A 12,500-nucleotide genomic window follows, 5' to 3' on the forward strand; every position below is an offset into this window, starting at 1 on the left:
TTCACAATAGAACCGTGTTATACAAAATGTAATGCCTCAACTCTTAGTGCTCGTCAGGGTGGGGGGGGGGGGGGGGTCCCCCAGTTAAAATATGATTATTTTGGGGGTCACAGCCTGAAAAGGTTGAGAACCACCGAATTAGAGGGTAATGTGAGATCGGGCCACACAGTGCAGTTGCATGTTGAGTAGCAAGTAGCGAAAAGAGCCTAAAAAATAATACAAACAAACAAGGTGACCATGGACTCACTTGAAACCGATGATGTTGGGGTGCTTGAGTTTTCGCAGGTGTTTGATGTCCGTCTCCTTCTGCTCGCGCACCTTCTTAATGGCCACCTCCTCAGAGTGAAATTTGCCCAGGAAGACGGCTCCCTGAGCCCCGCTGCCCAGCCACTGCAACTCTGAGATCTCCTCAAACGGAACCTCCCACATGTCTGGAGGCAGAGATGGAAACATTTCACATGAACACAATCAAACTCAAATGTACTGCGTTTTGTAGCGATTGATGTGACGTAGCATCAAGCGTGATGTATAAAATATTATTATGTATTGCCTGTCTCAACTCTTAAATTACCTCCCCAAAATAAATGGTTCCTTGTAAATAAGAACTAGCTTGTGACCGCTCTGTTTAACCCTCTAAGGCCCAAATATAGAAATACTTGAAATAAAAAATTGAAAAAATCAGATGGTGTTGTAGGAGTCCTAATCACAGGAAAATGTAATGTTTTTTTCAAAAAAATGTTTTTGTAAGGTTTTATAGCCATAAATCATAAATCATAAATCATGCTCTAATTTACATATGGGGGATATTTTTCACAATAATAACATATGTACATGTTCTAGACATTCTAATGATCACCCAAAAAAATAGTACAGGCATTTTACTTATGTTTTTGTGAGGAATAGCTTCCATGAAAAAGTGAAATGTTGTTCGTCAAAACTCTGGAATGTCAGCGGGTGTGGCGGGTGTGAATGTCAGCCCCTGTGGGGGGTATTTATATGCAAATATTGTGGCCAATGGCATTGTAATACTAAACAATAGAATCCAATGGTGATGATTAAGTGGTAGGGGGAGCTAAAATAAAATGATTTAGACCTTTTTTTGGATAAAATACAAACGTTGTAATATTACAACAGTGGGCCTTAGAGGGTTAAGCCTGGTGTCCATATTTTGGGAAAAATGTCAAATATTTCAATCTAAAGTCAATCTACAGAATACAAGCTCAAAATCTTGTAGATGAGAGATCAGCTATTTTCGTTATTTGTTATACGATACGAGTATATAGGGCTTAAAGGAGTAGTACACCCCCAAAATGACTTTTTCTCTATTGATTACTCATGCCATGGAGACTTGATTTCAATAATAATTTTCGTTTTTTGTCGCATTCCTAAGACGAAAATTTGATTACAATAAATTAATTTGGGTCCATAAATCCATTTGGGTCCCCATCCGGAATCAATGGGAGTACATTTACTAACTACCTAATATATATACACACGGACGCACACACACACACACACACACACACACACACACACACACACACACACACACACACACACACACACACACACACACACATAAATAAACTCTCATGGTTATCATTTGGTTTTCATTGATCCACCTTGTTAGTCTATATTGTGTTTTATCTATTAAGTAGAAAAACACACATAATTAAAGGGAGCTATGCCACACTATCAGCAAACCACACCAAAGAAATAAATAAACTGGAGGCCTCGCATGAAAAAGCCATAAGTGTCCATGCATTGAGGACTGAGTCACATCCTGTTCCATCCTTGTCATGTGGTTATGGAACAAATGTTGAGGCAGGGGCGTCAATCGGGTATGGCAGGGGTATGCAGCTGCCATACCCTGGGTCCAGGGGAGGAAAATAAAAGTTACTTTTAAATATAAATCCATGAATGTCTCTTTGTCTATCTGTTCTGGTTATTATGTTGTTAAATTACAGTAAAATAACTACAAATGCAAAATTTAACTAAACTAGCCCTTACCCGTTTAAAAATATGAGCTCCGAAATGATGTGCAGTGTGTGGGTTATGGGATGTGCACTGTGCACACAGTATTTGAGGGATGGAAAGTAACTTTAACTGGTGCTTGCATGATGTAGGAGCATCAATGTAAGAAATACCCGTTTCGTTTAATGGCTACAGAGATACTGTGTCCCCCCCGCCCACCCGCCTGCGCGCACACACACACACACACACACACACACACACACACACACACACACACACACACACACACACACACACACACACACACACACACAGAGCTGGTTAAACATGTTGCCTCATGCTAGATGCAGAATAGATATGCCTCATGCTAGATGCAGAATAGATAGTAGATACACCATAAAAATGCTAATATACAGCATATGATTTGTGAAAGTGACAAACGGGCTTCACAGTTATGTCAGGTGTGTTCATATGCTAATGGTGATGCAATTTCAGATCAATTGCTCCAGCCACTGAGGACAGACAGACAGACAGACAGACAGACAGACAGACACTCACTCAGACATTCCGAAAATTATATGTTTGATGTTCACTTTAACAAGGTATTATAATTATATTCTCCACACTTTTATTCTCCCCATCTTGACAGAATGGTATATTCCCAGGTTCCGCAGGTCAGCTGCACCGGTGCAATGCATTATTGTTAATTGTGGCACGTTTACTAACATGCCAAGTTTAGCTGCACTTGAACAACCGTTCCAGGCTGCCATATCCAGCCCAAGAAACCGTGGAAACCTGTGTAAAAAACTGAAAAAAAAAAGTTTTTTTCAGACATTGTGAAAATAGCCGATCTACACGCCTCGCAGCGCGAGGCGTTGTGAGCATGTAGATCTGCTATTTTCACAATAGAACCGTGTTATACAAAATGTAATGCCTCTTTTCCATGAGGACTCCCATCTTTGCCATACCCTAGCTTTTGCTGAACTGACGCCACTGTGTTGAGGAGAGGCTGTGCTGCTGAACACACAGCACTGCTATTGGAGCACAGAGGAATGCCAGCTGACCAACCACAGGGCCCAACCCAATTATGTCTGACCATAACTTGGAGGCTGCGCGTCCAGCTATACCGCCCGGGCGGCCCCCGCAGAGGGAGTGAGGCCTCACCTTTACCCTGACCCCAATTCAAATGGACAGCTGTAGCGCACCACATAAAGCGGCCAATACGCTCTGCCCAGAGAAGGCCTAGTCAATTACGGTTTCACAGTACGTCGTTAGAAATGGGAGAGAGAGGCATTTGAGAAAGGGAGTTGAGTTGTGTTAAAAGGGCAGGAGAACTAGCATTGATATTTGTTTTTCTCCCCTCTATTCTCAATTTCTCATTCATATATATTTTAATTAATTCATTCATTCATTCGTTCATTCATTCATTATTATGTTCATTCATTATAATGAACCACAATTCAGCTTTCACTAATTTCCCCAATGCTAAGCTGTGTGTCAGCAAGACAGCTATAGCCTTGCAGTTTCAGTGCAGATTTCAGCTTGGGGAAATGGATGAAAAATGCCCCCTCCAACCGCTCTGGTACATGGAATCACTGTTGTTGGTCCCCCAGCACCATAGTGTTATTGTAGTATTCCTATTAACAATGTTGCAAATTATTGCGTGTGTGTGTGTATGTGTGTGTGTGTGTGTGTGTGTGTGTGTGTGTGTGTGTGTGTGTGTGTGTGTGTGTGTGTGTGTGTGTGTGTGTGTGTGTGTGTGTGTGTGTGTGTGTGTGTGAGGGCTATTTCACATTGACAGTTATGATACAGTATGTGATGGGAGCATGCCAGGTCATATGCCAGTTGGCGACGGTTGCTATTACCTAATATTGGACAATCGTTATTGGGAGGTGGGGCTTAGCGAAGGGCGAATTTGTGTCTAGCAAGTTAAAACACTTGTAAACGATGTGATGTGATGTGACAAATAAAATGAAGTTGAAGATGAAGTTGAATTGAACACAACTGACCATATTCACACGGCGGGCATTTTGTTCTTACATTATACTCGTAAATGAAACAGAAGTATAGCGTAAGAACAAAATGGCCTCTGTGTGAATTAGGTCCATGCATCTCAATCCCTAAAGACAGTACTGTAGTAGGAACTGACCTTGCTGCTGCAACTTGTACTCTGTGGAGTAGGTCTTCCCTATGATGTTCCAGACAGGACGCAAACAGCCAAACAGCCCCTCCAGGAAGCCCCCCGACCCAGGCCCCGCTCTGTGGAAGTGCAGCTTGATGTCGTCGGGGTGTGGGTGGTGGTGGTGGTGGCCCTGCCGACCACCTCCGCTGTGGTCCATGTGTGGACAGTTCCCCTCTCCCGTGCCCTCCTCCCCTCCGCTGCCACAGCCCACGTGGTCGCAGGAGGCCGGCGAGCCAGCCTCCTCATTGTCCTGCTCCTGGAGCTGGAGCACACTGTTGTCAAAGTGTCCCCCTTCACTCCGCACGGAGTCCTCGTTCAGTGCCGTGTTGGGGGTGTGTAACCCTCCGCCCAGAACTGAACCCTCGTCCTGGCCCGGGGGCTGTGGTGTCTGCAGGGGAACGGGCAGGTGTGTCGGAGGGGCCAGATCGGTGATGATCTGGGGCGGTGGGTTAGAGGGAGGGGCCTGAGGCGGCTGGGGTTGCTGGGAGGCATTGTTGGGCACATTGGACTTCTTCATGTTGTCCCCGACCACGGTGAGTTTCAGCTCCTCCTTCAGCTTGCCCACCAGCAGGCTCGGGCAGGAGGTCCAGGAGAGCACCTCGGGGGAGCTACCCATGGTGCCGTGCATGTGCATGGGCTGCCTGGCGATGTGGGAGGGGCGTGTTCCTAACACGCTGGTCTGCCTGGATGCCGGGGCAAGTCACCTGTAGAATAGAGAGAAAGGGATAATAAGACAGAGTATATACTGTAACAAATCAAGCATCGCAATAGTTAAGGCAATACAATGTACTAACATGCTTATAGCTCTGGTCATTCAACTTGCACTGCAATGACACAAATGTGAGATAGCTGGTTTACATCAATTGATACAGTAGGGTACAGTATATTGCTTCATCTCAGTGCGTCTTTTGATGTGGGGTGGATAGGGGCGGCGGTAACATGTCATTAGGTCGAACACCCTTTGGTCCGACCACCAAAACCTAACCTTAACCCTAACCCTAACATAAAACTATGCCTAAACCTAACCCTAACCCTAACCCTAACCTCAGTAACCATGACGCGGGTGATTATCTAAACTCCCGACGCTCGCGGGTGATTATCTAACCTGCCGACGCTGTTCGACCCAACGACCTATGGGGCAGTCCCCAGGGGCGGCATGGCTCTGGGGTAGATTTGCCGTCTTAGAACACGGAGGGTTTCTGAAGAGTTCCCAGTTCGATCCCGGGCTCCCCCAGAGTTACTGTAGAAGAGTCCTTGAGCAAGACTCTGAACCCCTAGTTGCTCTCGGTGCGACAGGTTGGTGCATTGCATGGTTTCCTCCGCCATCTGTGTATGAATGTGTGTGTGAATGGGTGAATGTAATGCACAATCTCTGTAAAGCGCGGTTTAAACCCTCTGCAATTGGGTGGTTCAGTAGGATCTGTCCGGTCCAGGTAACAGAAAGTGTATTTTAATGGAAGTCTGTATGCTTTGTTAAGCCTCCTATTGTCTGCACAGAATATCACTATTTATGTCTCGTTTGCCTTGTCAGGAGTCAGGACTATGGTCTACAGTATCTGAATAGGTATTGGCTCATTGGTGGGGATTAAAAACGCTGTGTATTAGGTCCGCTGAGAGCAGAACATCTGGCATGCACAGCCTATTCTTACTGCATAACGGTTAAGGCTTTATCATAGTCAGAGGTGAAGGGTGATGACCTAAACTTTTAGGTGATAAGCTATCACCTAAAAATGTAATAACAAGTGGAGGCACACTGATTGGTCTAGATCAACCAATCAGTGAACGGGGGGAGTTGTCTGAAGGTAAAAACAGAGGAGAGATGTCGGGGTTTGTGGTGATAGAACTATGTTGACGTAATGTTGTAGTTTTCTGACTTTAAAAGAAAAGAAAGAAAGAAAAAAAAAAGGCTGATCACCCCAGACTGTAACCGACTGGGCCGGCCTCAGCCAACGCAAAGGCCTGCATCCAGCAGCACAGCAAAACACACCAGTTATTCTACAGTCCAGTGCATTCTGCTGCCAGGAAGAAAAATCTATAACATCCTAATCTGCTGGCTACTGTTATGCAAGTCAGGGCTGAACCGAGGGACAGGGTCAAAAAGGTAGCTTTCCAAAAAGGGAGTTCTGATAAGAGTCTAAATACACAGGGATCACAGAGCAACCAAAACACCCTGGTGACTGCAATTACTCTGGGGCAGCTGCGATGTTTGAGAAGTATAATTATTTCTGCTGCTTCAAGCGGGCAAATCCTTCACAATAAACATGTAAGCTAAAATGCTTTTTTGTAGGCAATTGTTCCATTTTTAAAACTGCAAAAAAAAAACTAAATGAAAATGCTCATACTCTGTATCAGCTCGTAGAAAAACACAAAGTACTCGTATTTGGTCATGGATAAGTGAATAGTGCACTCAAAATTGTCAGTTTAACTGATAGATTTCTGTCCGCATCCCGGCATAGGTGCTTCCCTCCCCAGGACAGGCCAACGAAGCTACAGCACAAGTGCTGTTTTCAGAAGCTGACGCCACATCAACACAGTGGGGCATGAACAAGGCATGGATACACATTGACGAAACAAGCTCTACAGTAGCTCCTCGTTGTACCATGTGCCATTAAACACATTAACCCTGGTGTCTCTATTTTGGGCATGTCAATATAAGCAAACTTCTTCAACAAATTGCAAAAATATCAGATCTACATGCTCACACCACAACCCAATATGACTTATTGTGAGCTTATAGACCTGCCTGTAGATATTGCAGATCTGCTAAATGGACCATATCCATGTGGGTCTAGGTAAATTGCTAATGATGATGATGACACGACAGGCTGATGATTAATCTTAAATTAATATTTACAAATCTGTCAGCCAGTGAGTGAAAACATACATTCAAAAAGGAGGGGGGAGGGCAGATGAACTTTGCCATCCAATGGTACTTACACTACCTAACCCACTTTGCCGCGCTGTTAAAAGGTTGTGACTGTAGCTCACCCAGAGTGTTTACAGACAAACAGAAGGCTATTTATTCTCAGTCAGACTGTGCTTATTTACCAATCTAAGAAAAAAACGAGTCAAAACACATGGCGGCACTGAAACCATTTCCCCATAAATTACCAACATTTTCATGTAATTCCCCTGAGGACATGGCCACTCTGAAACCAAATAGAATTTGAACTGAATGGAATGAGAGAGCACACTGGTGCAGTTAGGAAATATTAGGAGCAAGCAACACAGAGTGAGAGTGATGGTGAGACAGACAGAGAGAGAGAGAGATCAGCGTACATTCTGTACAGATGGAACCAAAGTCCACAAGGGAGAGAGAGAGAGAGAGAGAGAGAGAGAGAGAGAGAGAGAGAGAGAGAGAGAGAGAGAGAGAGAGAGAGAGAGAGAGAGACACACACACACACACACACACACACACACACACACACACACACACACACACACACACACACACAGACAGACAGATGAGAGCGAGAGACGGAGAGCAGAGAGGGAGTGGAAAGGGAGTAACGTGGCACAATCCTAAATCCAATCAAAACGCACCCTTGTTTACACTACACGGTAAAATCCTCAGTGTTAATTTAACCCTGATAGTGTAACATTAACACAGGATTTTACTGTATGTAGTTTTTTGGATTCATTGAATCAGAAATGTAAACAGCATGTGGTGCAGTAAGACACAGGGCTAAAAGGATAACAAACAAGTCCTGGGGACTTTGTTTCCACTGTGGTTCCATTGTAGTGCGATGGCTCTGAAATACAGACGGATATGAACACACATTTTGCCCACTTGGCACGAGTGTAATCAAATTCAGCTGAACCAGTCTCCTGACCATAACTGGACAGCTGCCAAACAATGCCTAAGGGTGATTTATTCTTAGTTGTGCACTGGTGATACGTACCAAAAAATGGCAAACTATAATATCTGGGGTGTGTTGTGAACTTGTATATCAGCTCATTTCGGGGCGGGACACCCAAGTGGGCACGCAAGTAAGTACAGTATATAGACATGATTGACTAGTGCAATGGTTCCCGAACTTTTGAGCTTGTGACCCAAAAGAGAAAATAGACGTTTGCCCGGGACAGCAAGTGTCACGTTGTAAGCTTGTAGATCGGCTATTTTCACTACTTCTTAATTATTATATTTTTATTATGGAATTTCTTAGATGTGTTTGTTTGTTTGTTTAAAAATTTCTAAAATTCTTAAATGTTTTTATTAACAAATATATATATATATATATTTCAAAAGATTTTCCATCTTTTGAAATATATATTTAATGTTTTGTAGGAAAAGAAAATTGTTTTTTTACTTGAGTTGTGACCCATAAACATTGGTCCGCGACCCATAAATGGGTCCTGGCCCAGTGCTTGGGAACCAGTGGACTAGAGCAGTGGTTCTCAAACTTGGGGTCGGGACAAATTATTTTGTGGGGTCCCCAGATGATTAGCTTAATGTCATTTTTTTGTAATACCTACAGTTCCAAGTGCTTATCAGGGTGGGGGTCCCCAGTTCAAATATGTTTATTTTGGGGGTCATGGCCTAAAAAGGTTTGAGAACCCCTGGACTAGAGCATAGACTCTGGACATCTTGTGCCTGGGTCCTCTGTGTGTGTGTGTGTGTGTGTGTGTGTGTGTGTGTGTGTGTGTGTGTGTGTGTGTGTGTGTGTGTGTGTGTGTGTGTGTGTGTGTGTGTGTGGACAGGGAATTACTACTTTGTGTTACTACCTCATGTCCCCACAAAGATAGTACAATCAGAGGAAAAAACCTTGTGGGGGCTTATTAATAGGTCCCCACAAGGTGTTTAGGGGTTAGGTTAAGGGTTAGGGTTAGGGTTAGGGTTAGGGTTCAAAATGAATGGAATGTCATGTGTAATGTCCCCACAAAGTAGCAATTGCAAACCTGTGTGTGTGTGTGTGTGTGTGTGTGTGTGTGTGTGTGTGTGTGTGTGTGTGTGTGTGTGTGTGTGTGTGTGTGTGTGTGTGTGTGTGTGTGTGTGTGTGTGTGTGCGTGCGTGCATGCACGTGTGTGTGAGTGAGAGAGAGTGCATGTGTGTGTATCTGCTGGGGGTAACCTGAGCGGTGTGAGAGTGGAGTGACTGCCAGCTGCTCATCAATAATGCAGGCCTTTCTCTTAGCAGGCTGCTGAGAGTGCAGGGGGAAGGAGAGAACAGCTCTCTCAGGTATCCGATAAATCCTTCCCTTCCACAGTCGAGACAACCGACCCGTGCGAGTGCAGGGCCCCGCGCTGTAATTCCACCCCGCGGACGCGCCTCAGAGCCGGGCTTCTGACGTGGGGCCATGGTGGGCGGACATGTTTCGAAGCGGATGGAAAGACACCTGTGCTGGCCGTGCATGAAGAAGCATGCACACATGCACGCAGGTGCATGCATGCATACATGTGGTGAGTGCGTGCACACACAGGAGCATGTACAGACATGCATTCATGTTAAAGGAGTAGTTCACCCCCCCCAAAATGTTTTTTTTTCCTATTGATTACTCATGCCATGGAGACTTGAGTTCAATCACGTGCGTCTCAGAAACGGAAGTTGGTAGGCCAATCAGAGGCAGGTGGGGGCGGGTCCTTTTGTACGCAGCCTCTAAGAACAGCTAGCGCAACATTAGCCTAGCACAGCCAGACAATCCATCCACAAGGTGGGGATATATACTGCAGTTAGTTAGCTGCATTAGTATATAGTCTGGCCAAGCCAGGCTAGCGCAACATCGGAACCGGATGGAGACGTGCCAATAAAGCTCTGTAGAATTGAATTTATAAGTCCCGGAAAAGACGCGCTGTGGTTGGCCAGTAGTCACTTTGACTGGCAGCGTAGTCTCCGGCACTCCCGGATGTCCAGCCTCCAGTTGTTGCACGTCACTCCAATGAACTGCAGCGGCGGATGAGGCATCTAGCTTTTTATATCTATGGCTATGTGGCTCAGCTGTTTGTGGGTATATGTGCATATGTGAGACTTGTGAGTATGACATGTCATACCCACATACAGAAAGCACTCATCGCCCCACTTGATCTCTCTGCTAACGCAAGTAACAATTGAAATGTATTTTCTGTATATTAAAGAGCTGGAAAGACAGGGGTAATCTGTTACTGAACACACACACTACAGCAATGATTACTAGCAGAACAGTGCTTGAACGATTCACTTCACCCTGCCTTTAACTTTTCCATTTTTAACTTAGAGTGTACAAATTTAACCAAATCGACCTTTACGGTCAATTTGGTTACATTTGTACTCTCTCAGAGTTCAATTAACACTGAGGATTATAGTGCGTAGAGGAGAGGCTGTGGTCTTAATTTGTGTATATCCATGTCTGACACTGAGAATAGGAAATGGGCTTCTCTCCGTTTCTGCCATAAATCACTAATGGAAGACCTCTATTGCCATAGAATCCCATGAATAATGTCTGCATCCAATCCACAAAGGCCTCTGGTGTCATTTACACAGTCATTTATTCAAAGGATTTTCCGAAGTGACCACGACTGGGCCTCGGTGCACTGACCATCTACTGTAACTGGCAAGAGAGAGAGAGAGAGAGAGAAAGAGAGAGAAACAAAGCATGTTTGATAAAAATGTTTTGCAGCATGCTTTTTGGGGATCAATCCCCTCCGAATGACTTACACATGATCTCAGGGGTGATGTCACAATTTAATTGGCTTGCAAAATGTGTGGGATGGGCCTATTTCTTCAAAACACCATATGTCATGAACTCAGGAGGATCCGATCAGCATGTTGCTTGGCCTCTAAAGCCCCTATCATAGTCCAAGGTGAAGAGCTATCCACCGCAAATTTTAGGTGGAAAGCTTTCCACCTCAAGTCAGAAAATAAGTGAAGGCCATCATAGTCAGTCACGGTGAAGTCCTATTCACGTGACTGACTGGTCTAGATTGACCAATCAGTGAACGGGGTGAAGAGCCTATCTGTCTGAAAGTAAAAACAGAGAGATGTGTCGGGACTCGCGGTGGAAAGCTCTTCACCGCGAGGAATGACGTAACGTTGTAGTTTTATGACTCAAAAAGACTACACCGCGGTGGATAGCTCTTCACCGCGGTGCCGACTCTGATAGGGGCTTTACACACTTTTTTGGCCTCCAACACACTTTCTCCCAACGGTTTCCTCGGGTCTTGAACGCATCGCTGTGATCAAGACAACCACACTTGCAATTTCCCCCAAATTGCACCTTTCTAGTTCCTAATTTATACTTTGTCAATCGCCATGACAAGTTTTTTCCAGTAGAAAATCTTGTTTTTGTCAAATGATGAAGTATAAATCATTGTTGAAAGTATGAGGCCCAGAAAAGGAAGAGAGTCTTTAGTAGAACCCAACCGATGTATCGTTCCTTCTGTCTGATATATTGGTCATTATGTGACTTTTAAAAACATCGGCCACATCGGCTGTATAACTGCAGTTATGCAGCCGATGTGGCCGATGTCTTTAACCACTTTCAATCTTTCCCTCCCAATATTTTGGGCTTGTAATTCTTGGTGAAAATGTTCAAGGTTTTTCACCAATGTTCAATAATAGCAGATGATCGTCTTACCCGGAAGTTATGCGGGAACGCCTACTGAGTAGCAAAAAACTACTTTCTGGCCTTGACAGCCCATACATCCAAACAGAAATCCTATCTATCTGATTGCATTAAACATGTTAAAGGACATTAAACTCACTTTGACAATCAGATTGCCACTCGATTTGCCATTCACTTTATGCATGCGCATATATCCTCTATATAAACTTTAATCAAATCCACGTTTTTTCAAATATTTTATATTTGAAATATTCATTTTATAAATATTCATATCATATAAATATTCCTTTTTTTCTTTTTTCTTTTTTACAAAATAACGGTCAATATGTAATCTGTGGCTTTGGACTCTCCGAAATTGGGATCAGCATTAGACAAAAAAAAGGATCTATAGTCTTTAGACACACAATGGCCAAAATAAAGTGGATATTGAGAATAAAAGGGAGAGAGAGAGGCAGTGCAGGGGTTGGGGGTGGTGTGAGTGTTTGAAAGAGAATTATCAGGGGCTGATCCTTTAATCCTTCAACAGGACTCTAGAGGCAGGCCTGCACATAAACACACACTCTGCCCTCCCCCTCCAAAGCTCCTCTGTATACTAGTGGCATCTCCACGGAAGGGCTGTCACAATCCATAGTATTAGATCTAGATCTAGCACAGGAAGAAATGACTGGTACTGTTACCGTATCATTCATGTATGTGCGTTAGGGATGGGAGTGGACGATATGAAAATGTCATACCACGATTATTGTGACAAAAGACATCACGATTTACGATATTATCACGATAATCAAAATCTATTATCCTGGGGT

General features: G+C 44.1%; 1 protein-coding gene across 2 annotated transcripts in view; it reads right to left on the bottom strand.

The window, feature by feature from the left end:
• map3k13 (mitogen-activated protein kinase kinase kinase 13) overlaps positions 1-12,500 on the bottom strand; it is a 51,707-nt gene that overhangs the window by 14,871 nt on the left and 24,336 nt on the right. For both annotated transcript variants that reach the window (XM_080752561.1, XM_080752562.1), the window contains exons 3-4: positions 4,124-4,860; positions 248-431 (exon numbers count right to left, since the gene is read on the bottom strand). In XM_080752561.1, coding sequence (XP_080608687.1) covers positions 248-431; positions 4,124-4,790 — 851 coding nt within the window. In that variant the 5' untranslated portion in view covers positions 4,791-4,860. The remainder of the gene's footprint in view (positions 1-247; positions 432-4,123; positions 4,861-12,500) is intronic.

This window comes from Nannobrachium achirus (genome assembly GCF_963921795.1).
Source record: "Nannobrachium achirus genome assembly, chromosome: 22".
NCBI lineage: Eukaryota > Metazoa > Chordata > Actinopteri > Myctophiformes > Myctophidae > Nannobrachium > Nannobrachium achirus.